At 46.1% G+C, this 26,023-nt stretch overlaps 3 protein-coding genes across 8 annotated transcripts in view; 1 reads left to right on the forward strand and 2 right to left on the reverse strand.

Annotated features, from left to right (window-relative positions):
* LOC114800080 (phosphatidylinositol 4-kinase alpha-like) overlaps positions 1–2,769 on the reverse strand; it is a 33,234-nt gene extending 30,465 nt beyond the window's left edge. For all 5 annotated transcript variants that reach the window (XR_003751327.1, XM_028997167.1, XM_028997170.1 and 2 more), the window contains exons 1-2: positions 2,604–2,769; positions 947–1,063 (exon numbers count right to left, since the gene is read on the reverse strand). Coding sequence is in view for 4 of the 5 variants with exons in the window: in XM_028997167.1 (XP_028853000.1) it covers positions 947–1,063; positions 2,604–2,702 (216 nt within the window). In the remaining variant the exon portion in view is untranslated. The remainder of the gene's footprint in view (positions 1–946; positions 1,064–2,603) is intronic.
* Positions 2,770–3,580: 811 nt separating this feature from the next.
* LOC114800128 (synaptosomal-associated protein 29-like) lies at positions 3,581–7,407 on the forward strand. Its single transcript, XM_028997257.1, has 6 exons — positions 3,581–3,697; positions 4,117–4,366; positions 4,438–4,634; positions 6,025–6,110; positions 6,189–6,293; positions 6,441–7,407. The coding sequence occupies exons 2-6, from the start codon at positions 4,118–4,120 to the stop codon at positions 6,596–6,598; spliced, it is 795 nt and encodes a 264-aa protein (XP_028853090.1). The 5' UTR covers positions 3,581–3,697; position 4,117; the 3' UTR covers positions 6,599–7,407.
* Positions 7,408–10,049: 2,642 nt separating this feature from the next.
* LOC114800124 (somatomedin-B and thrombospondin type-1 domain-containing protein) lies at positions 10,050–25,551 on the reverse strand. Of its 2 annotated transcripts, none has more exons than XM_028997252.1 (5): positions 25,189–25,551; positions 14,867–15,052; positions 13,424–13,514; positions 11,441–11,599; positions 10,050–10,710 (listed from the first exon to the last, which is right to left on the reverse strand). In XM_028997252.1, exons 1-5 carry the CDS (start codon positions 25,508–25,510, stop codon positions 10,605–10,607), a joined length of 864 nt encoding a protein of 287 aa, XP_028853085.1. In that variant the 5' UTR covers positions 25,511–25,551; the 3' UTR covers positions 10,050–10,604. The 2 variants fall into 2 exon arrangements, with proteins under 2 accessions (XP_028853085.1, XP_028853086.1); XM_028997253.1 differs by having other exon boundaries at positions 14,867–15,049; positions 25,189–25,549.
* Between the last annotated feature and the right edge of the window lie 472 nt (positions 25,552–26,023).

The raw sequence follows: 26,023 nt of genomic DNA on the forward strand, positions 1-26,023 counted from the left end.
TCAGTACATTTACATTTCATTTTATTAATTGTACGTGTGTTCTTGCACATTTTTGCACATAATAATTGCACTACATTGTACATATCAAACTGTAAATATAAATATATATCCATTGCATATTCACATTTGTACAATTCTGATTATACACATGTTCATATTTAGTTAATACTAACTGCATATTATTACGTACTACTGTACGTCCATCTGTAAATATTATTCAGTCTCTTCCTGCACATATCACCTTATATATATACCCATAAATTATCTTACCTTCATCCTGCACTTGCTGCTTATTGCACTTCTGGTTAGACCTAAACTGCATTTCGTTGCCCTGTACTTGTACATGTGTAATGACAATAAAGTTGAATCTAATCTAATTTACAGCATTTACCGGACGCCCTTATCCAGAGCATTTTACAATCAGTAGTAACAGGGACAGTCCCCCCCTGGAGACACTCAGGGTTAAGTGTCTTGCTCAGGGACACGATGGTAGTAAGTGGGATTTGAACCTGGGTCTTCTGGTTCGTAGGCGAGTGTCTTACCCACTAGGCTACTACCACCCTGCCACCCATTAATATTTAACGCTTCAATAATACAAAATAAACTAAAATAAATTAAAGAAAAATTACGGATGCCGGATTACAAGTCTCGTGTCCCTGAGCAGGACAGTTAACCCTGAGTGTCTCCAGGGGGGGGACTGTCCCTGTAACTACTGATTGTAAGTCGCTCTGGATAAGGGCGTCTGGTAAATGCTGTAAATAACTGGCACTGTTCTCACCCGAACGGGTACACGCCACGGGACGGGCGAACTTTGAGTCGAGACGGGAAATCCGGTGCGGTTTACACACCAATCGCGTCTAATCTCCGTCTAAAGCACGTCAGCTGATCTCTAAAACCATTCAGACCAGTAGCGATAAGACCCTTCAACACACACACACACAAACACCTGTAGGTCCGACTCCACCAGGAAGATGGACAGCGCGATGACGGCGTCCCTGCGGCGGATGTCCAGGGTGAAGACGCCTCGGGAGTCAGATGGACACATGCAGAGCAGCTTCTGTACCTACGTCCACACACCAGAGCTCATTCAGAAACGTAATAAACGATGGCATTTACATAAAAATACATTCAAACCGCACAAGATATGCAAAATAAATCCAGACCACAATTCAAAACGTTCATACGTTAAAAAGCATATCAAGCAGGGGGGTAAAATACAGGTACGCATTAAATTACTGGTAGATTAAATTGGTAGATTCTCACTGAAGGCATCAAAACTATGAATGAACACATGTGGAGTTATGTACTTAACAAAAAAAGGTGAAATAGCTGAAAACATGTTTTATATTCTAGTTTCTTTGCTCTGATTACTGCTTTGCACACTCTTGGCATTCTCTCGATGAGCTTCAAGAGGTCGTCACCTGAAATGCTTCTCCAACAGTCTTGAAGGAGTTCCCAGAGATGTTTAGCACTTGTTGGTCCAGCTCACCCCAAACCATCTGGATTGGGTTCAGGTCCGGTGACTGTGGAGGTCAGGTCTCCACTTTTTGTTAAGTACATAACTCCACATGTGTTCATTCATAGTTTTGATGCCTTCAGTGAGAATCTACCAACGTAAATGGTCATGAAGATAAAGAAAACACATTGAAAGAGAAGCTGTCCAGACTTTTGGCCTGAACTGTATATTTTAAACACAAATATATTTATTTTAATTAGCTGCTTTAGTGGCTTAATTTGAACCTATAAATACGTGTATATACAGTCTGTAGGAAGGTGTCAAGTTTAGATTGGACATTATATGATCCTTATCAATAAGTTCTATTTGCAGTGTTTGCACACAAACAAACTCGTCACGATTTCCGCATGAACCGTGTTACGGAACCAGCGTTCCGGGCCACTGCCGATGGAATGCAATCAAGATATTTCACGGGGACATAATCTATACTGACAAAATCCATGTGCACGTCCAGTCACGTTACATAAACACAGCTTGACCCTGACCCCCTGACCCCTGACCCTCAATAGAAGAAGGATCCAGAAGTCAGCAAAACATCCATCTAAACGTTCATTTACAGATATAATTTATAGCCAAATTTTTTTGGTTGTTTGCTGTGTGTCCTCCTGTTGGTCTCCATCTGTGGACACCCAGTTCTTGTAGAACATCTCTACACAGCGACTTAAATATTGCATCGTTTTAAACTCCTCACTGTGGCTGATATTTGATGTCAATGAATTTCCACCAAAATCGGTGAAAACGTCTCACTATTTGGGCAAATTAGAGGCTCTTTTTTTTCAGATTTTTCTGAGCTTTATTCGGAACTATTCTGTAACGTGTAGAACATTTGGATCTCGGATCACCGTTCCCGGTGAATGAAGAACGAACAGAAAGTGAATATTTCTGCTTCTTGGCGGAATAACGACGCGCCACGACCCTCCGCGTTCGCATTTTAACGCCCCGTCCGGCCGCCTCTTCCCCGTCCGAGGGACGCGCAGCGGCGGCGGCGGCGCCCGGTGAAGGCGACAGGCGGAGACGGAGTCCGAAGTTCAGGCGGCCGCGGCGACACCTGTCCGACCGGCCTGGCCGCGGCGGCGGCGGGACTCACCTTCTCCGCCGGCGCGGCTCCGTGCGCGGCCAGGGAGCGGGCGAGCGACAGGACGGTGCTGAAGTAGAAGCCCCTCGGTCCCCCCGCCGTCGCCGACATGTTTACCCGCCGCCACCGTCCAGGAGAGAAACTTGACGGCGGTTGATAAAAACCGAGGGCGGAGGGGGCGCGGAGAGCCGCGTTTCAAATCTCGTTCTAGTCCCCTACCGCACTTCTCAAGGGTGGCTGCGTCCCAATAACCAACCGGGTTGGCAGAGGGACTCGGTGACGTCATTTTCCCTCAGTCACTATAAAAATGTTTCTTCGAATGCATCGAGTATGGAACAGAGAATAGACATGAAGTAACTACGCAATTTATCGAGCTTGAGTGAACAAGTGACAACCGATCCATTTTCAAGCCACGATAATGAGGCACGACGCAGGAATCAGAGTGGAGGGTTTTTGATAAATTGGAACGCGCTTCAAAGTGGCGGCGTGGTTGCCTGGCGCGGAAGGACACGTGGCGAGTGGAGGTGCTCTGCGGCGTATTGGAACACGGCCGCCGCGCCTGCAGCTGGAAACCAGTAACGTCAGATGAGAGCAGGGGGCGTGGGGTCTTATTTAAAAGCAAGAACTATTTAAAAATTCATAAATGATGCAGAATTTTATATTTATAAAGTATTACAATCTACTGTATGTATATAATAACAGATAGCAACAAAATAACATAGCCAAAAAGTGCAATAGTTATGGAACAGCTCACTGAATAGACGTTGATGACGACGTCCACGTGGGAATTTTCCACATTGTGCAGACAAATTCGGGTCCACGGAGCGTTTAACTCTGTATTCAGGAGTTATTAATGTCGAGGTGCGCTTTAACGCAACAGGTGGAATTCGCTTCCCTTTTCCGCAAAAGTCGTGCGGCTTCGTAGAATTTGGCTCATAGAAATCTTATGCATTAATGCGTTTTATCTTATTTTTATCGTTTTATCTAAGGCGCGCTGTACGTGCGACGCACTCCGACCAGCGGCGTGTGTGACGTCATCACGGGCCAGACCGGAAGTAGTCTGCAGAGAGGTCAGCTGATCGCGGAGCGGCGCCGTGTTACACAAGGTTGGTCGCCGCGTCGCCTTTTACGACTTTATTTGATTCGTTTTCGCCGTTCGGTGACATTATCCACTGACTCCGTTGTCGCTCCGCGATCGGAAAACAGGGGCGACGCGACATATGGTGCAGAAATTATGAATTGTGTTAATAAATGCGACGTTTGACGGCTCTGGGAAAGTTCCTCTGTGAATTCTGTAGATCTTTTCTGTCTAAATAAGCTCCTGGTCTCCACTATTAATATGAGTCCTGTTTCCTTCATCTACATTTTACATTTATGGCATTTATCCAGATCGACTTACAATCAGTAGTTACAGGGACAGTCCCCCCCTGGAGACACTCAGGGTTAAGTGTCTTGCTCAGGGACACGATGGTAGTAAGTGGGGTTTGCAGAGATGGTTCTGATTCTGACATCGGGGTTTGTACAGGATGGCTGCATACCCCAAATCGCACAACCCCTTCGCCGACGATGACGACGAGGAAGAGCCGAGGGGTCCCGGGTCGCGAGGGTTCAACTTCGACGACGAGCCCCCGGAGAGCCACATGACCGACGCGGAGAGGCGGCAGCTGCGGCTGCAGCAGGAAGTGATGCGCACGGCGCAGTCCGCCGTGGACAGCAGCCACCGCTCGCTGGGGCTCATCTACGAGTCGGAGAAAGTCGGGGCGGAGGCCGCCGAGGTGGGGCTCTTTTCGCGACACGCTCCGCGGCCTCGCCTGCGATCACACTAACGCCGTCTCGCTGTGCGCAGGAGCTGATGCGCCAAGGCGAGGCTCTGAAGCGCGCCGACAGAATGGTGGACCACATGGAGCAGGACCTGAGGACAAGCCAGAGACACATCAACAGCATCAAGAGCGTGTGGGGGGGGCTGGTCAACTACTTCAAGGCCAAACCCGACCCGAAACCCCCACAGCGCGACCAGCCCACAAACTACCAGGCCAACAGCAGGTACAGCCGGGGTTTGTGTTGTGGCCTGATAAAATAGGGCCCTTGTCAGCATCATTATTGTCCCTTATGGTGCCTGGAATGTGACTGGGGTTGCCAGATCTGGAGAAACACATCCCAGTGGTGGTGGTCTAGAAGTGGACTCGTAACTGAGGTGTTGCAGGTTCAAATCCCAAAACGACAAGCTGCCCGGGCGCCTTTCATGGCTGCCCAATGGCCACTAAGGGAGATGGGTTATGTGGACAAATCTCATTGTGTGAATGGTGTGCTGTGTCAAAAAAAGAAGCAACACTGGGGCTTATGTTAAGGTCACAGCACCTTGACCCATGTCAAATATCCAAAAGTGTTAAAAACTAGAAACAGTGTCTAGAAGTCTAGCCTTGTGTCTGTAATAATAGCATCATGTGATCAGGGGTTCCAAAAAGAATTTTTCGACGTAAATACTGATACTATTCCGGCAACAAAAGGCTTGTATTATATTTACATTTTACATTTACAGCATTTACCAGACGCCCTTATCCAGAGCAACTTACAATCAGTAGTTACAGGGACGGTCCCCCACTGGAGACACTCAGGGTTAAGTGTCTTGTTCAGGGACACAATGGTAGTAAGTGGGATTTGAACCTGGGTCTTCTCGTTCATAGGCGAGTGTGTTACCCACTAGGCTACTACCACCCATAAAACCCATATATTTTTATGTTGAAATACTAAAATAAAATAACAAATTCATAATGAAACCAGATGTGTAACAGTTAACAGTGGATTAGTAACGGTTTAATTAATTGGACAATTTTTTTGAAATATGGCACTTTGAAGAATATTTCTAATTAAGCTTTTTTCAAGCCTTAGCTTTGTAATCTGTCATCTCTAAACGTTACGAAGGAGAAGCCAAAGAACAAACATTTTGAAATTGCTAGGTTTCATAATAATTCTGTTTGTAAGAAAAGGTCGTTTCCTCCAGAAAATGTGGACATGTAATACTGCATGTCCACCAGAGGGCGCAATAACACGTTTTTTTTAATGTAGGCTTTAATTCTGCGTGTCCACCAGAGGGCACCATAACACGGTGTTTTAAAATTTGGCTGTTATACTGCGTGTCCACCAGAGGGCGCAAGAACACGGTTTTTAAATTCAGGCTGTAATTCTGCGTGTCCACCAGAGGGCGCAGGAGCACTGTTTTTAAAATCAGGCTGTAATACTGCTTGTCCACCAGAGGGCGCAATTGCACGGTGTTTTAAAATTTGGCTGTAATTCTGCGTCTCCACCAGAGGGCGCAGGAACACTGTTTTTAAAATCAGGCTGTAATACTGCGTGTCCACCAGAGGGCGCAGGAACTGTAATACAGCATTTAAAACCTTGATCTTCACCCTTTTCACCTGTTTTCTTCTGTCAGATTACAGAACGCTCTCGCAGACAGTAAAGACCATGAGGACAAGTACCAGGCCAGCCACCCCAACCTCAGGAAACTGGACACGTCTGGTGAGCCTACAGCACCGCTGCAGTAAAATCTGTATAAAACACGACTCGTCATCGTTCCCGTCTGTGTTCGCTTGGCAGGATTTGGAACCTCGGCATCGGTAGAAAGTACCTCGTCAAATCAGAATGGTTATTCTAAGAACCGGCAGCTACAGGCCGCTCACCAGCAACTGGACAATAACCTTGGTAAGATGTCCTGCACATTACACACAACACTGGGCAGCAAAGACCTGGGGGACTTCAGTCTGGTGAAGACAGTTTTTGGAAATGATGTTAAAAAAATCCCACGTTGCGCCTGAACCTGATGTTACGTTCGTCTACGTGTCTCTGCAGATGACATGGCCGTGGGACTGAGTCGGCTGAAGAACCTGGGCCTGGGCCTGCAGTCGGAGATCGACGACCAGGACGTAACTCTGGACTCGCTGCTCAACAAAGTGGACGGCATGGACGGCAAGATCTGCTCCACCAACAAGCAGCTGAAGAAACTGTGAACGTTTGAAACGGCTGCTTTGTCGGCTCCACACATGTACAGTCTTCTTTTTTGTCCCCAGTGTCTTATTAGTTCCTCATGTAGCTGAAGGTCTGTGGAAGTGCTAACAGGGCGTGTGTGGGGTAACTGCTTATTTCACCACTTTATTAGAGACGCCCGTTCCTGACCCTTATTTAATTAGGACGAGGCGATGGAAGAGATTCCAGGTGAGGAGCCCCGTAATCGGAAGGTTGCCGGTTCGAATCCCGATCCGCCGAGGTGCCACTGAACAAAGTGCCGTCCCCACACGCTGCTCCCCGGCCGCCTGTCATGCCTTTATTTTGATTTAAAGGGTAAAAGCTGGAACAAAATCATTCAGAAAATTGTATATGGAGCGGGGGAATTAAGTAAAATACTTTCTCCCCACTGTGAAGTAATTGAATGTCGTAATTTGGTGGCTTGTGTATTTGTAATTATTCGGTTTTAATAAATGAGCGCATCTTTGAGTAAAGTACATGATTAGTGTGTGTTTGGTCTGAATTTAGATCATTTCCATTGTATGTTTTAATTGTACATTTTCCCACAATCCTCAGCAGTGAAGCCCCTCCCTCTGAATGTGCCCTTACGCTGGTTAATCCGGCGTGTTTTGTGCCTTGTGGTCGAGCGCATTTTCTTTTTGGGGAACAGCAGCCTTCTTTGTGCTGCAGTGTATATGGAGGCCACTTTTTAAAACGTTTTTCTTTTTTCTTTTATTTCATATATATAATGTGAATATGTGACCTGCAGTTTATTCTAAATGAAGGTCAAAATAAACACTTGCTTTCGGCCGTTTGGGAGGTGGTCGCTTCTGTTCTCGTGCTTGGTGCTGGATATTTCGTGCCAGTAAGGACCGTTTTCAGCAGATACTGGAGTCGGTAGGTGTTCTAGTAGCCTGGCGGTAGACCCTCGCATATGAACCAGAGGTTCAAACCCCACTTACTACCATTCAGTCCCTGTCACCACTGGTTGGAAGGGCGTCTGGTAAATGGCATAACTTTTAATGTCTACTTTATATATAAAGAGTAAAAACCTATAAGCGTTCGCAGATTGAAGGTTACGTCTGTTTGTTTCTATGAGAATATTAAACTTAATTTGACACTTTGCTGTCATCAGCAAATGATACACACCATCCTCTGGTGCTAAAACATTCTTCAGTTTTTATTTAAAGTTTCCATACAGTATTATTTCATAAATAGTCTTTAATTATTATCACTTATTTGTTACTAATATACTAAATATAATGGAAATGAGTTTGTATAATGAAAGTGATGTAAAAATTGACCAAAAGTTGGAGTAAAAATGAAAGTAAAATAAAAGTCGTCACCTGAGTGACAGAAGCCAGAACCCTCTGTGGGCCTGTGCTGTGCTGCGCTGTGCTGCGCTGCTATTCATTATCATTCCTCCGCTCTGCAGCCAGCTGCCCGGCACCTAAAGCCCTCATTACGGAACAGCTGGCGCGGGGACTCTGGCGTCAGGCGAGCGCGGCTCTCCGCTTTCTTCCTTCCCCACAAAGCCGGTGCCGCATAAACGCCCCAACGCACCATTCTCAGGCACTTACGTAACCCGCTTCACACGCACTTCACCCGACAGCATCAACAGAGTCGTGTCAAGCAGCGAGATGAAACAGGGAGATGAAGGGCTGTCTGGTTTTCAACTGATGTTGATGATGATGATGTTTGTTATTACCAGAATAATCCAGAATGTTTCAGCAAATAGCAGAAAACACAGTTAATCAGGCAAACATTAGCGCACTAGAGATGCCAAAGTCGCCCAAGATGGAGCTCGCAGGTCGCATTAGAACGTTCAAAGTGAGCACAGACTCGATGACGCGGTGACAGCCTTCAAACTCTTTGGCTTCCAAATGTAGAAATGTCTTTTCTTGGAGTCGATTGGAGTTGCGAGAACAGGGATCTTCTGCATACGACCAACGATCAATATGAGTTTGTGTAACGGATTATATCAGGTTCTCTCATACTTACTGGGGACTTATTAGCAGTTGTGAAAGTGTAGGATGTTTTTGTGAGTACCCGATCTGTGGCAGCTACCTGATCCGTTCGGAATGTCAATTTACAGCATTTATCCGGAGCGCCTTACAATTATTAATTAAAGGGACAGTCCCCCCCCTGGAGACACTCAGGGTTAAGTGTCTTGCTCAGGGACACGATGGTAGTACGTGGGTTCACCGGCAGGTGCCAACCTCAAATGTGTGGAAATAAATCTGGATGTTGCATATTTGATGGAGTATAGATTGTCCATTAGGTATTAAATATCTAATATGTTGCCAGGTGACATCAGGTAACATGACGGCCAATCAATCAGCAGTCGTGACAAACTGGCTTTTTTTTTTAAATCACAGCTGTCTTGGTTCGAGCAGACAGTGCCCACCCCTGACAAAGGGCGGAATGCCCCTCTTTTCAGCCGCCGTAATCCCAGAAACCACTGCTGTCAGTAACCATTAGGCAACGGGCCAAAGACATGGCGGTTTCCTGCCCCTGCACCCACATGCACTGACACCGATGTGCTGCTGGCCTCTGAGATAATAAAGAGTTGTGCTGACTTTGTAGAGCAGACGAGAAGCTGTCTTTGTGTGTGTAAGTGTGTGTATGTGTGTTGTGTACCTGTATCCACAGAAATGCTGCAGTCTGGCTTGGAGCGTTAATAAAAATACGAAAATGAATATGTAAATATAAGCGTACATGTTGTGCCGCAGTGTAATGCTGAGAATTCCAGGGAAGCTGTTGAGGGGACGTTTATGGGCACAAGGCCGCTTCTCCCTTTCATTCATAATAACCTGCTTGGGTCAACATACCTGAGGGGACAGCGGACCTCATCACTGCTGTTCGGAGGTAATTGGCAGGCGTCGCTACAAAGCGCGCCGTCTGCAGGCGCTCATTTGGTCTAAGAAACCGAAGCGCCGTTATCGTAGCCATCAGCACGGTGAAATGACAGCGGAGAGCTGGAGTAAAGAAATCCAGATTTCTGTCCAGACATAAATCCAAAACAAACATTAAACATGAGAAACTTCCAAAAAGTATTAAATATTGAGATGACTGTTATTATTATTACCTATTTCAGATGTTATTTTAACATACATTTAAACAGGCACAATAAATGAATAAATACAATTTAATAAAAATGGCATTACCCTAAAGTCCTAGAATTGAAACTGTAAACTGAAACGAAATGCTTGTTAATTTCAATAAAAAAGATATAAAGATAAGATCAGATGATCCTTTATTAGTCCCACAAGTGGGAAATTTAGAAGAGCCTAGAATAAAGAATATATTTAAAATAACAAAAAGCTATAATGTTTAGACAGAGATTGAATCAGACAGTGATTGAAGTGACTATAACTATGATTAAATTGTAATGTGTGTGTGTGTGTGTGCGCGTGTGTGTGCGCGTGTTAACCGTGGAATAGACAGAAACAGCTGTTTGGACTTATACAGTAATTACATTTATTTTTAAATAAAATTATTAGATCACATCATCATTATATAAATCCTGTCTGGACTGTAGCCTGTGGGTGCATGTTGCTGGTGCGGTTAAGAGTGTTTCCATATGGCTGGATTGGAGTCCTCTTTAAATCCCGTCCATGTGTTCTGCTGCGCTGCCAGATACACAAGTAGAAAGAAAACCTAAACTAGACTACAGTCACTTTGATTATTTGATGAAGTATATATTTATATAAAAAAAAGGCCTGATAGCGGTGTAACACATTTTAACACGTACGAACAGTGACATGTACAATGACAGAACACACTTCCAGACAAGCACAGAGTAGAAAATGTATACATAGAAAAATAATGCATTTAAGTTACAGAATTACAGAGGATGCAAGCTTTTCACATGTGTCTGCATCTCAGGAGGTAGATGGCAGAGAGGGGGAGGTATGGAGATTTGCTGTCCTCGTAACATGGTGATTCAGGCGCTCCTGTTGGCTGGGAAGGCACCGTGGGGGTGACACTACGTCGGAGGGGGCATTTACTTCAGACAAACAGCAACGAGTGAGGTGGACAATGGCATTTTGCAGTGGACGACTCCCGGACCCAGGAGCCGTGGCAACCAGGCGCCGATGCTGCCATCCAGAATGTTCTGGGAAGAGAGGGCACAATATTAAACATTCTGATACTATTTACACCACTTCACTTCTTCCCCTTACACTACAATGAGAAGTATTTGCAATAATCCATACTGAAGAGGCACGAAAAGGCATTCATGATTATTAAAAAAATGCTAATTTCCCCCTTTGAAGAACACCGACCACCAAGAAAATCCATGTTGGACATGGACATGTTCGCTACCCTGTGTGAGGTATTAGCAGAGTAAAGATGGGAGGGAAACGGAGGTAAAAGGGAGGAGATGGATGCCGCGCTTCACCTGGCCGTGGGACTTATTGACAGGAGGGGGGTTAAATCGTCCAGAATGAGAGCCGTCAATCATGCCTACAGGCTCCTCCCCCTTTTGAACTTTATAGACATAATAAGAGAAGAGGCAGGGGCAAGAAAATTCTCCTTTTTCAGGATGCAGCGAACCATCAAGACAGTAACTTCCTGTTTCTACTGATTTATGTAAATCCAGGAGACTTGAAGTAACATGTAATTAAGCAGATGTTCACTTTGTTCAGCCTCAACATTCCTGCTTGTTTACATCATAGGAGCAGGAAGACCCTGTCAGGGATTATCCTACATGTCAAGACCTCATTGGACTTGACGCTGGTTCTGGGGTCTGGGAGAGTGTTACCACATGGCGTAATGATGGATGACCTCATCTCCCCGAACCCCAGCCTCATCTGCTGCTGTGAATCCGCACAAAAAGAACCCACCTGATGCTCTCCAGGCCGTCACCGGCACACCGGTCACCACGCGTCATGGCGTCGCTCTGGCACTCGATACACAAGGAGCGCTCCCGGACCAGCTGAGTGCTCCACAAACGCTGCTTACACACCGCGCTGACCTGCTTCAACCGCACGTACACACAGTAACTAGAACATGGGACAGGGGACAGGGGGGACACACAGACACACACAAAGTGAGTGGCCTTTTACTTAAACTAAATGCTTCTGATAGCAACTTAATTAAATAATAACTAATAAATATCATCAAAACTAATAAATATCATCAAAACTGGACCTCCCTTGTCGCAAATAGAGGCTATGAACCAGAAAACCTCAAAGACAGTTTTTCAAACCCCACTAACTACCAAAGGGGTTTGATAAATGTCTTAAATATAAATTACACTCAGGATAAACTTTTCAATCTTCAAGGTAGTTCTTACACACACACACTTTTCTTATTATCAGCCTCCCCCACCGTCTTGTATGTGTGTGTTCTGAGACGTTGTGTGTCCATGAACTCCTCCACTCCTCATTAAACAGCGTCCGCTCGCGCAAGACGTTACAAGCGAAGTGCATCGGTGAGCTCGGTCCTCAGAAGCCTCCCCCGGGCTTCCACCCCACACACATTTCCAGACACGTTGCGTCCAACACAATTACGGCTGATGGCAAACGCTGTGGGTTTGTTTCATGGAATGGAAATTGTATATTAATACTGATTGTAATCTGCAGACTCACACGTTGAATTACAATCTCGGTTTGTCATGATCCTAGAATGTTTTTACAATAGTAATAATAATAATAATAATTTCATTAGAAAAGTATTAAAAATACAATAATGGTTAGAACAATGGCAACAGTAATATTAGACAACACAATTTTGAAGATACATTTTAATGGGAGAGGGAGGGAGAACTGAGTTGTGAGCACTTTTTAGACACAGATAATTGTGTTATTCTGTACAATTAACAGACATGCAGGACAGAAAAAAAGATTGCTGCCGAGCTCCCATATTGAGACCTATCATTTTATTATTAGCCATAACTGCTAGCCGCTACCATAATGATAACAGACGGCTTTTGCGGCTATTGTCGGCAACATTACTGTCATCATTTTTGTGATGATCCGGTCCGGCAGCGGAGTTCGGCCCGGAGTTTCGTGTTGGTCATGTGTAATGTTCCCTGATCGTGTTCGCCTGTGTATAATTACATGAGTGTGTAAAGCTGCCCTGTTGTGTCTGTTCGTCGTCAGGTCAATGTCTGGTGATGTTCCTTATGTATTAAACCCCTGTCATGTGACGTCGTGCGTATGCGTCCTGCTTCCTCGCCATGTCCAGACAACGTAATAATTGTATTATTAGCCATAACTGCAAGCTGTTACCTTAATGATAACAGACGACTACTGCGGAGATTGTTGGCGATATTACAGTTATCATTTTATTATTAGCCATAGTTCCAAGCCGCTACCATAATGATAACACGATAACAGAAGATCAAATGCATGCGACCATGAAAACGCTATAATCCTCTTAATTCCTGCAACGTGGAGGGGAATACGTTGCTGAACAAATTCCACCTGTTTACTGGTCATTTGAGACGGTGGCCTTTTGTCTGAGGGTGGGAGCGTGGTGCAGAGCTTTGTGGAGCAGGTGTGAATTAAAAGACGCTCGTCTCTGACCAGCGCACTGGAAGTCCATCCACACGCGAGAGGAGAGAGCAGATGTGTGAGCGATGGCGTGGCTCTCGGGTTTCGGGGGGCCAGACACGATTCAAACAAGGAGACGCGAGTCAAAACAAAAACATTGGATATGGCCTTCTCCTCCGACTACAGGACTGGGTTCTGAAGCCCAGCTGGGTCAGTTTGTCCTTGGAGAAGCTGCGATGACCTGGACTGTACGAGATAAAGGCATTTCCACCTCAGAGCAGCCATCTCCAGCGATAAGTGACATCTGTAGAGAAACCGTTACCAACATACCTTGGCCTCTCCTCCTTCATAAGCATGTGTGGTCGTCTCCAGGGGTCCTTAAAATTCCTTTTGAAGGAGTCGGGCAAAATTTTGGCCACTTCTGAAACAGGGACGAGAAATACTGTGATTGGGACACGTTCACTTCTCAGTTTCCTACATTTTCATTGGCCTTGATGAACACTGAACATTTTCAGCCTTCTAATTATGTTGTGGGTCAATTTGGCCAATTTTCACTTGCTGCCTTTCTCGTATTTCACACTTTTAAACCTATTTACTGTATAAAACGTGGATCTACGGACTGGTGTAGACGCATGAGAATTAGCTAGAAAGTTCGAAACAACTTTCCACCAGGGTGCTGAAGCAGAAGAGGCAGTTTCTGAACCAGAACAACCATCTAAGGGAGTGAGGTCGTGTAAATCTGAAATGGATAAATTGACTTCAACAAAAACCTAAGAGGTCTGTTAGATTCCAATGGCACTGAAATGACTCCAAGATTTACAGGTCACATATCCATCAAGATTTGAGATCTTCGTAGCACAACTATAGAATTCTAGACACAACTAATTTGGATGGATCCTGTGGGTTTGATGAGAACTGGATTAAATTGACTTGAGCGCTGACTGTGGAGGCAGAGAGCCACATGGCAGAAAGCCTGAGAAGAACCAGGGGATTCAGCTTGTTGTGGAGGGCTTTAATGGTATAATATATCATATGAAGGCTTCTTCACATCCTACTCCCTTGCAGCGAACCCTGGTAGGGCCTGTTAGGGAGAGCACACCTAAACTTCCTGGTGAGTTTGAGAAGATACGGGGTAGATCTGTGCATTCTTTCAAACTTTTTTAATGAGCACTTTTGGTTGCATTTCTGAATGACATGAAGCCACAAATTATCCTCGAATACAGTTCCACCAAAGTTGGAGTTGACAAGCTGGATGAAGCCAGGTCTGGATACAGCTGCCACGGCATGACTGCTTGTTGGCCTTTAGTGATCTTCTAAGACATTGTAGATGTTATATCCTTTGGATATAAAATGCACAAGCAAAGATCACATCCACGTGAATGCAGGACCAAGGACATTTCATGCAAATGTTCCTCTTGCGTGCAATGCATTTTTCCCTGTATCTCAAACTCGAACATTAGTTACGATTATTCAACTTCCATATCTGCTTCTTCATGCATTCAGTCAGCACTTGGTTGGCACTGAAGGGTTCATCCTTTTCACAATACGCACGCCTTTGTGATGCATGGGAAATCAGACCAGCAAATCGGGCCGTTTTATACACAGACACTACACACGTCTCCTTTCATCCAATCACATCAACACTCACACACTTCCTCGCATTCTTCCACCGCTGTCTTCTTCAGACAGATAATCACACTGTTTCTGTCTCTTTTATGTGCCCACACAGCCTGCCTGTATCATCTCTCTGTTTCTTATCCACACACACGTTACCTTTGGCCGAGTTGCACTCCGAAGTGTGTCCCATGCACCCCCGGCGCTGTCTGAGGTCAGGGCAGGGCGTGCCCCCGTTCCGGGGGGGCGTGGTCACCGGTCGACTGCGCTCGGTCGTGCCCACGCCGCACAGGGACGAGCACGGGGACCAGCTGCCCCACTGGCCCACCACGCAGTCTATACCTGCTGACAGAGCAGACAGAGCCTGAGTTAATGCAGACGTTCACCATGTCTCACCACCTCAAACAGCAGCTGCCTTTCTTTTCATGTGGAAGGAGGGATAAAGATAAAGAGGGCAAAAAACAAACCGGGCGCTACCCCCATCTGCCCACGAAACATCTGATCCCGGGAGGTGATTAGACCCAAAAGGTCTAGATTTGTGGATTAAAGACGGAAACGTAGCATTCCAACGAACACGAATAACGCTAATCCGTGGACTGGTTCTGGTCGATCGCGGGTCTCTCTCTCGCTCGCTTTCTGTCATTCTAGTCTTCCGGAGGAGTGACACTTCTCAACACAAAGCTGCGGCGGAATTCCACGAATTCCTTCACATTAGCTCAGCAGACCTGTGGCAGCATACATGCCCATACACTGGCACTATAAACACACACACACACACACACACACTTGAGGCTGATTCTCATGGAAAGCCAGAAAATATCTCCCACTGCCTTTCAGATTCGTTTGTTGCTAATAAAGACAAATTAATCCGGCATGAAGCATAAACCTCTTGTAATTGATTATGTATTAACTGTAACTGTTAAAGCTTACAAACATTATATTGCATCATATTAAGCATTATATCATAATTGTAGTATTTTTTCAGAAAAATACTAACAAGATTTTGTGCAACAAGTGTGGTTGGGTGTCAGGAACCACGTGATTCAGGAACCCTGGCCAATCACAGCCGAGCTCAATCTGGCCTGATTGACCAGGACACCATAACAGAGGGCAGCAGCCTCTAAACGGCGCAGCTGCATTCATATGTTACAGACACTCCCCTTACGCTACAGCTGGTGTTTGCTTCCTGTTCTGGCCATCGCCACACGCCTGCGGATTTTTTCCGTTGTCCCGTTGTTCCTGTTTTTGGCCCTTGTGCCATTTCCTTTGTTCTTTATAATAAATCCCATTGGTTCCAATGTACAACCTCTGCGATTCATTCCCCCTCCGACCCTCAGACATGACAAAATTTTTGCAAGAACATGTACAAAATGTGTTGATAATGTGCAGGAAGAGCGTATTATCACAATTATTGCACAGATATGCAGAAAACAACAAAACCTTGTTTCTACATTTACATTTACAGTATTTATCAAAGCGACTTACAATCAATAGTTACAGGGACAGTCCCCCCCTGGAGACACTCAGGGTTAAGTGTCTTGCTCAGGGACACAATGGTAGTAAGTGGGATTTGAACCTGGGTCTTCTGGTTCATAGGCGAGTGTGTTACGCACTAGGCCACTACCAACCCTACCACCCTGTTTCTGAATTTAAAGAAGATTTTATGGAGAAAGTCCCAAAGTAACGATCAGCTATTCCAACAATGGGCAGAAACAGTGACAGCGTGACAACTGCATGCAAAATAACTCCTGCTGTCGCATGATACACAACCAGCACGTTCAACATGTTTACACACTCATGCACACAGACATACACACAGACGGGGTGGTAGTAGCCTAGTGGGTAACACACTCGCCTATGAACCAGAAGACCCAGGTTCAAATCCCACTTACTACCATTGTGTCCGTGAGCAAGACACTTAACCCTAAGTTGCTCCAGGGGGGGACTGTCCCTGTAACTACTGACTGTAAGTTGCTCTGGATAAGGACGTCTGATAAATGCTGTAAATGTAAATGTAAATGTAAACATACACACTCCTTCACACAGTGCATTAATGGAACCGAGGGACAATTCACAGAATTTATGATGCGGTGACCGTAATCCATCACAGCTCCATCAATGAGAGCGCTTGATCCTGGTTATTTAAATTACGAGTGCGTTGTAGGTACCTCCAGGCAATCGTGTCAAGAGTAACACTTCATTCACGTGGAAATGGAGGGTTAAGAGCATCATCAGTCTATTGCCAAGTACGTTCATAAGTGCGCTCCATTAAGGAAACACTGAGCAGAGGGGAGTGTGTGGGAGGACATCTGACAGTTGGAAATAACGCCTGGATGGTCCACAAAGTTGCCTGCAGAGTGTCCTACAGAAACTAAAGGATTGTCCACTTTTCCAGCCCACTGGAGATGTTACATGCTGCAATGCTCCAATGCAATGGCCATATTATGATATGGCACTATGACATCTTACTGACATCTCAATGTCACATTAAAAACATACTCTGCATCGTCGTGGAAATGATGGCCACAGAATAGGTAAGATCTGCTTGGCAGCTAGTTATAGTTTCACTTTGCTGTCCTTGCATCCTTCTTGTTCACTTGTCACACTTCTGTCGTCTTCCTCATGAACATTGAAGTCCTACAACGTGTGCCTTGTGAAGTGAAGTTATTGTCATTGTTACACAGCACAGCACACGTTGACACAGTGAAAAGTGTACTCTGCATTTAACCATCACCCTTGGTGAGCAGTGGGCAACCATGACAGGCGCCCGGGGAGCAGTGTGTGGGGACGGTGCTTTGCTCAGTGGCACCTCAGTGGCACCTTGGCAGCTCGGGATTCGAACCGGCAACCTATTAATTACGGATCCGATTCCTTTACCCGCTGAACAAGGGTTAGACCGAGGTGACTGAACCCTCCGTAGCTGAAGTTCCTACTCTATGGTTCCTCTCTCCTGTTCCTGCTGCTCAGTCCCATGTTCCTGGGATTTTACTTGCTCTGTTCCTTCTGATCTCGTCCCTCATCCTCTGCATCTTCCTGAGAAAAGACCCGTCCAAAAGGGTAACATGGCAAGGAAGGTCTTAACCTTCCATGGGACCTCCATTGTTACCCTGGTCCCCACTGCCATGTCATGCCACTATTGTTTCATATGGACCTATGGCATTGATATGCCTAAACAATATGAAAGTGAAGTGATTGTCATTGTGATACACAGCAGCACAGCACACTGTGCACACAGTGAAATTTGTCTGTACTAGACTGTACTAACTGTACTAGATCATCTTACCAGCTCACGAGTGATAATAATATGGGTTTGAACATGATTTGTCTCATTCCTCCTGTTAAACTGGTCATGTTCACCTGACCTTGCCACAAGCTGATGTGTTTTGAGTTTGGTTTGGCAATTAAAATTGAGTCGAGCGTTCGTGTGTCGGCCCAGAAAACACGACCCACCACCAGGAATGATCTGCATTCTGTTAAAATTCCACATTATGCCTAAATCTCCGCTTACTGCGGTGCTTGGCAAATCCCCTGCAATTTCTGAGGGAACCAACAGCTGAGCACCGTGACCGGCTTTAACAGGCCGTAAACGGAACCTTCGGCATTAATAGCAGCGTCGCGTGTCATTTCACAACTTTGTTTTTCTGCTCAAAATCAGTTTTGGGGAGAAAGTTGTTTCTGGCTCAGCAACTATCCACCTTTGCCAACCAAAAATGCTGAAACTTTCAACAAACAGAAACAGATCTGCAGAAGATGCAAGCGGCAAGATAAAATACAAGAGAGAGCGGGTAGATCTGGCCTGAAAACGATACCACAGACTTATCACGATATCAAAATATTCTACTCTGAAACAAATCTGTGGGGAAACAATATTCTGCTTTTGTGTTTGAGTTTAATGAAGGAAAGTCTCTTTACAAAAGAAAGGAGACCGTAAAATAATATTTCAACATCTGCTTTCATACTACAGTTTTAAGTCATATTTTCTGCCACATTTGTGCAAGAGGAATGAATAACAAATGTTCCCAACTGTTCCCAATATTCCTTTCTCTGTTGTTAATTACCACAGTACACATGTAATAAAAGTCCGTTTGTTTTATTGCACAACTCATTGTGCAACTCGAACCTACACCCACCCACAGACAAACAGAGGTCAAATTAGTGGTAACGGAGGGGTTATTCCCACAAGCCACAAAAAGGGGCTTCATATCCCGTCCTTTTGTGGGGGCTCAGCTCGACCTGATGACCTCTGCACCTCTGGCACAGTCTTTTACATGTAGAGAAAGTTCATATTTGCCATTTTACTTACCTAGAACAAACCTAGAACAAAAACTAATACCATTCTGTGAAATGGACTTATAACTGTGATGCATAGGTACACGGGTTGGACCTTTTCGACGTTCCATTTCGTGTTCAAAGATCCTTTGCATGTGGAGGAATCGAGATGAAAGGACCTACAGGGAAACATCTTGATCTGATCTGCATCACCTGCACGGTCTCAAAACACACATGGCGCCATTTTCAAACTGGAACTAGCAATTAGCGCTAAGCATGGGGACTTGTCTTTGTCGATTTATGCAAATAAAAAAAACAAGAAAAGAACCGCTTGGTACTTACCTGAGCCCATAATCACACACGCAACATTCTTAAAGACACAAAGGGACACAATGGTAGTAAGTGGGGTTCGAACCTGGGTCTTCTGGTTCATAGGCGAGTGTGTTACCCACTAGGCTACTACCACCCTGGTGATGAAGCCCCATGCTGAGGCCATAACGCCAGTTTGAAAATGGCGCCCATAGACTTCTGTTTGTACACTCTGTGAAGTCCACATAGTGCACTGAGAAAAGACTCTCAACTTGCATACAGCATCACTCGCCGAAATATCTACCAATTATCTCCTAGTTTTGATGATTAGAATAAACTGCATGTTGCTATCATTTACTAAGACACTAAAAGCAGTGTAATGAATTTTTGAGAGTTTGCATTCCTGCTCATTCATCCAACATCAAACTCCTCCGGCCTCCCGAAATGCCATTAATTCTCCGAGCGGCAAGGGAACGGCAGGAACGTCCCTCCTGCTTTCTCTCCAAACAGCGCGGTCCCGCGGAGCGTGAGGATGGTCTGATGAAGAGCAGACGCAGCCTCCCTGCCGAGCTCAGTCACATGCAGTTTACAGGGCCGACAACGTGTCTTCCAACATAAACCACCGGCTTTTTCATTATTACAAGTTACTTGTGGAACAGCCAGTTTTGAGAAACGTAGATGTCCTTTATATTACATTTACATTTACAGCATTTACCAGACGCCCTTATCCACTTACAATCAGTAGTTACAGGGACAGTCCCCCCCTGGAGACACTCAGGGTTAAGTGTCTTGCTCAGGGACACAATGGTAGTAAGTGGGATTCGAACCTGGGTCTTCTGGTTCATAGACGAGTGTGTTAACCACTAGGCTACTATATATATTAATATTGATTATTGAAAATAATATATACGTTTGTGTCTTACATTGCCATGTAAGTGCAGTGAATCTACAGGAATGTGTTCTGAAGCCCGTGTCGCAATGCTGCGCCCTTTTAACGGGATAAATACAGAGCAGGATGTTTTCACCATGACATGTCACACGCGAGACACACAAATTCCAGGAGAAGGGGGACCTGCCCGGCATCGATGGAATTTGTGGCTTTTGTGGTGTTTTTAAGCGTTGCATTAAAGCTAAGAGCTCTGTGTTCTATCGCTGAGTTTTATGGAGAGCGAGACTGTAAAAGGCAGACAGGCCCACCGGGCCGATGGATGCGGTGACACCGTCTCGCCATAATTCATCGAATCACAAAAACATGTTGGCCTCCCACAGAACACTCAGCGCCGGGACCAGAACCGTGGTTAAAAAAAAAAAAAGACTTTCATTCTCATTCTCATGCCAAAGGAAAGATTCCGATTTGGAATTCTGTCGGCTTATTGTTATTGTGGAGATGAACAGCCGGAGTGGCGGGAAGGAAATGTGTACAAGCACACTGCAAAGTGGACACGGTCTTGTCCAAATCTACACCCACGCAGTTGGAATTATCAAAATGTCTGTTCTGCTCCCAGTTCCTCCTCCCTCAGCGTGGTTCCTACCCTATCAGTCCCATCAGAGGCATGTAGAGATCCTCTGCTCTTACTGAGGGACATCTGAAGGACAACATCTGGAACCTTGTTCCTCAATCCATTCTTGAGTCCTTTTTTGGAGTGTGGCCACACACTCCAAAGTAACGGCCACACGAATGCAAGAATTATAAGCAGAACATCACCAGAGCACCACACTGCCTTGTGAGTGATTGTCACATGTGATACACAGCAGCACAGCACACAGTGCACATAGTGAAATTTGTCCTCTGCATTTAACCCATCACCCTGAGTGAGCAGTGGGCAGCCATGACTGGCGCCCGGGGAGCAGTGTGTGGGGACGGTGCTTTGCTCAGTGGCACCTTGGCAGAACGGGATTCGAACCGGCAACCCTCTGATTGCGGGGCCGCTTCCTTAACCACTAGGCCACCACTGTCCCACAGACATTATGAAGCCATGTCTCCTGACACCCCCGTCCATCCACACAGACACATGATTCTTCAGATCAAGACACCTTCCCTGGGCGGCAGTGCTTCACAATGACAATCATTTCACTTCAGATCAGACCTGAAGGACTGGCCCTCAACCCCAATGCACATCACTGGTTCCTTGGAGTAGTGAAGGTAGGTCCTGTCCAGAGCTTTTATGGAGATGCTCCAACCCAGTTGTCTAGCATCAGAATTTGGTCCGTGTCTTTCCTCAGATTCGAACTCCTTCTTTCCAACCAGTCATCTCGAAGAACTGATCGTGAATTTGCTTCATTTGACGGCTCCAGTGTAATGTTATTGACTTCGCCTGTCAGCGGGTTTAATGGCGGGTCTGACGGGTGTGAGAAGAATACTGAGGTCACTGAGACAAATTGGAACTGTCTCATATCGACCAACATGCTGAAGTGATTCTGGAGATGTCAGCTGATTGTATGTGTGTGTGTGTGTGTGTGTGTGTGTGCGCTGTTTGCGTTTAAAAGTTTGTGTTTCATTACCGTAAGTTACAGCGAAGTCGACATTTTGACAGCATGATGAAGAGCCCCAGAGGAACAGGGCAGAGAAGAAGAGTGCACTAATCTGACAGCTCTCCCCACGCAGAGACAGATGGAAGCAATCAGAGTTGAGGAGCGTGTGTGAGTAGAGAGACTGTGTGGAGAGCACGTGTGAGTAGAGCATGTGTGAGTAGAGCGTGTGTGAGTAGAGCATGTGTGAGTAGAGCGTGTGTGAGTAGAGCGACTGTGTGGAGAGCACGTGTGAGTAGAGCGAGTGTGAGTAGAGTGTGTGAGTAGAGCGAGTGTGAGTAGAGTGCGTGTGAGTAGAGAGTGTGTGAGTAGAGAGTGTGTGAGTAGAGCGACTGTGTGGAGAGCACGTGTGAGTAGAGCGAGTGTGAGTAGAGTGTGTGAGTAGAGCGAGTGTGAGTAGAGCGACTGTGTGGAGAGCACTTGTGAGTAGAGCGAGTGTGAGTAGAGTGTGTGAGTAGAGCGAGTGTGAGTAGAGTGCGTGTGAGTACAGTGAGTGTGAGTAGAGCGAGTGTGAGTAGAGCAAGTGTGAGTAGAGCGAGTGTGAGTAGAGTGTGTGAGAAGAGCGAGTGTGAGTAGAGTGCGTGTGAGTAGAGAGTGTGTGAGTAGAGCGACTGTGTGGAGAGCACGTGTGAGTAGAGCGAGTGTGAGTAGAGCGACTGTGTGGAGAGCACTTATGAGTAGAGCGAGTGTGAGTAGAGTGTGTGAGTAGAGTGAGTGTGAGTAGAGAGTGTGTGAGTGAGCAAGTGTGAGTAGAGCGAGTGTGAGTAGAGTGCGTGTGAGTAGAGCGAGTGTGAGTAGAGTGTGTGAGTAGAGCGAGTGTGAGTAGAGTGCGTGTGAGTACAGTGAGTGTGAGTAGAGCGAGTGTGAGTAGAGTGTGTGAGTAGAGTGAGTGTGAGTAGAGAGTGTGTGAGTAGAGCAAGTGTGAGTAGAGCGAGTGTGAGTAGAGTGCGTGTGAGTAGAGCAAGTGTGAGTAGAGTGTGTGAGTAGAGCGAGTGTGAGTAGAGTGCGTGTGAGTACAGTGAGTGTGAGTAGAGCGAGTGTGAGTAGAGTGTGTGAGTAGAGTGAGTGTGAGTAGAGAGTGTGTGAGTAGAGCGAGTGTGAGTAGAGTGCGTGTGAGTAGAGCGAGTGTGAGTAGAGTGTGTGAGTAGAGTGAGTGTGAGTAGAGAGTGTGTGAGTAGAGAGTGTGTGAGTGAGCAAGTGTGAGTAGAGCGAGTGTGAGTAGAGTGCGTGTGAGTAGAGCGAGTGTGAGTAGAGTGTGTGAGTAGAGCGAGTGTGAGTAGAGTGCGTGTGAGTACAGTGAGTGTGAGTAGAGCGAGTGTGAGTAGAGTGTGTGAGTAGAGTGAGTGTGAGTAGAGAGTGTGTGAGTAGAGTGTGTGAGTAGAGCGAGTGTGAGTAGAGTGTGTGAGTAGAGAGTGTGTGAGTAGAGCGACTGTGTGGAGAGCACGTGTGAGTAGAGCGAGTGTGAGTAGAGTGTGTGAGTAGAGTGAGTGTGAGTAGAGAGTGTGTGAGTAGAGTGTGTGAGTAGAGCAAGTGTGAGTAGAGCGAGTGTGAGTAGAGTGCGTGTGAGTAGAGCGAGTGTGAGTAGAGTGTGTGAGTAGAGCGAGTGTGAGTACAGTGCGTGTGAGTACAGTGAGTGTGAGTAGAGCGAGTGTGAGTAGAGTGCGTGTGAGTACAGTGCGTGTGAGTACAGTGAGTGTGAGTAGAGCGAGTGTGAGTAGAGTGCGTGTGAGTACAGTGAGTGTGAGTAGAGCGAGTGTGAGTAGAGTGCGTGTGAGTAGAGAGTGTGTGAGTAGAGCCCTGGGGGTCCGGGACCTTTTATCCACTCCATCTTTGGCTCGGTGCACCACGGCCTTCGCCCAGTAAAATTGCTGCAGCTTTTTACCTTATAAAGAAAAGGGACGCGGCCGTCCCGTCCCGTCTCACCGAGGTCCTTTCTGGCCACAAGAGACCAGGAGGACACAGCTGAACCCGGAGTGAGTAGACGTTGTATTATAAACAGCGGGTTCAAAGCGACTTTTACTCCCGAGAATCCTGCAGAACGATCACATGATTATAATAAAAATTCATGCACGGGTGACAGGCCGGGGACAAAATGTGTTCCGCATCTGGAGGAATACCGCGGATGCTTCTGGAAAGATCTGCACCTTCTTCCCACCCAGATGTGCGATTCGCCATGGCTGCTGTTCACGGCAGCGCCTACATATTTACGGCTCTCGCACGAGTCCTCGCCGTCACAGAAGCAATAACACAGGACGTGAAGGTCACCTGCCTGATGTCTTCTGCGGCAGTCCCACACGGCAAAAAAAACGCACATTCTAACCACGCATAACCGATCAAACACAAACTCAGAGCGCCATTAATGTCTTAAAGACAGAAACTGAATGTCAAAACTTACAGCGTAAATACTGCAGTGGAGATGAGACTGTTTTTATAACCACGATGACTAAATTAAAGTAGTCATAGTAATGGGCGTGGCACCAACAACAGACTCGCCACTCTGATGTTATTTGCGTAAACATGATGTAATAATAGGTTGCCGGTTCGAATCCCGATCTGCTAAGGTGCCACTGAGCAAAGCACCGTCCCCACACACTGATACCCGGGCACCTGTCATGGCCGCCCACTGCTCACTCAGGGTGATGGGTTAAATGTAGAGGACAAATTTCACTGTGTGCACCGTGTGCTGTGTATCACATGTGTCAATCACTTCACTCTATTTAAGTGGTCACCATACAACCAAAACTGACCCGGTGACCTTGCGTTGACTGCCAATTTGTGCAGCTGTGTGATTTGATTCTGAGAAAATTGTGGGCTTTTATCACTCTATACCCGTTAGAACCCGGGTTAAACAAACCCACCCTTTACCCACACGGTCCCAGAGAGCGGCGGTGAGGTTCATGCTGGAACGCTGGTCACACAGTTACCACACATCAAACGCTGATGCTGTGACCTTGTAACCTTTTAATCATCAGAATCGGAAAACTTTATTAATCCCGAGCGAACTGCACAGAGGGGAAGATATTCGTTTACATTTACGGCATTTACCAAACGCCCTTATCCAGAGCGACTTACAGTCTGTAGTTACAGGGACAGTCCCCCCCTGGAGACACTCAGGGTTAAGTGTCTTGCTCAGGGACACGATGGTAGTAAGCTTGAACATACACAGTAAGTACAAGACATACAACAAGTGCACAGAGAGAGAGACAGACGTACCACATTTATGAGTATAAATAAAAATAAGTAATGTAGTAATGGCACATAAGCATCTTGCCCTTTCATGATATAACAATTTCTATAATCTTCTATAAAAATTTGAGATCATGAGGTCGGTTTTCGTGAAATGTAGAAAAGTTGCAGCAGGTGGCCCGACTCACCTGAGAGGTGACACACCCGCCGGTAGTCCTCGCAGCAGTCCCCGGTCCTCTGGCAGTACGTGTCGCAGTAGCACACGCTCTTGCGCTTGGTGTACCCGACGCAGTCGTTGTCGCGGCCCGGGCAGCAGCCGCCCGAGTCCCGGTCGGCGCAGCCGCCCTGCACCCGGTACACGCACGTCCCGGAGAGGCAGAGGAGAAGCCCGCAGAGCCAGAGTCCGCGGCCGGGCGCCCCCATTGCTGCGACGTTCCCGAGCACCCCTGGAAGGAGTCGGCACAAGACGCGAGAGTCTCCGGAACACAGACACGTCCGGGGATTAGGCATGAGACGAGCCCCTGAGCCCGAAAGTATGAGGTTGGGCTGGATTAGACCCGGGATTAGGCGCTGGATTACCGCTGCGCGCCCCCACCGGGGTTGCCAGGCGAGCCAGCTTTACGCCACATGATAAGAAATGAGCACTGGAACATGGGTTACAATAGTTAGAATTGACAGAACATAAAACAATACTCGACACAGATATATATATATAGCAGGTGGACGTGTATTCAGTGCTAGGTTTTCCCCCGAAATTTTAATTATTTTATTTAATTATTTTAACTAGTTTTAGTTCATCACAACCAGCACACTTAAAAAAAAAATAAAATACAAAAAATCATTTTTGGAATAAGACAAAAAAAAACTATGTTTTGGAACTGTGTTCATTAAACAAAAAGAAGTTTTATTTGCATTGCACGATTACACTTCCAGGGATAAACTGTTTTTAAATCTATTTATAAGTCTGACTGTTGGAGAAGCATTTCAGGTGACGACCTCTTGAAGCTCATCGAGAGAATGCCA

The sequence above is a fragment of the Denticeps clupeoides genome, chromosome 11, assembly GCF_900700375.1.
Source record: "Denticeps clupeoides chromosome 11, fDenClu1.1, whole genome shotgun sequence".
In the NCBI taxonomy this organism is placed as follows: domain Eukaryota; kingdom Metazoa; phylum Chordata; class Actinopteri; order Clupeiformes; family Denticipitidae; genus Denticeps; species Denticeps clupeoides.

Bases quoted from the DNA above. Each gene is read 5' to 3' on its own strand.
- LOC114800124 (XM_028997252.1), bottom strand. From the start codon at position 25,510: ATGCCTAATCCCCGGACGTGTCTGTGTTCCGGAGACTCTCGCGTCTTG. The intron at 13,515-14,866 runs GTAACGTGTGTG...TCCCTGTTTCAG, and splicing joins GGAGTGCAACTCGGCCAAAG to AAGTGGCCAAAATTTTGCCC. The intron at 10,711-11,440 runs GTGGGTTCTTTT...CTCTCTTCCCAG, and splicing joins GACGGCCTGGAGAGCATCAG to AACATTCTGGATGGCAGCAT.
- LOC114800128 (XM_028997257.1), top strand. From the start codon at position 4,118: ATGGCTGCATACCCCAAATCGCACAACCCCTTCGCCGACGATGACGAC. The intron at 4,367-4,437 runs GTGGGGCTCTTT...CGCTGTGCGCAG, and splicing joins TCGGGGCGGAGGCCGCCGAG to GAGCTGATGCGCCAAGGCGA. The intron at 6,111-6,188 runs GTGAGCCTACAG...TTCGCTTGGCAG, and splicing joins CAGGAAACTGGACACGTCTG to GATTTGGAACCTCGGCATCG.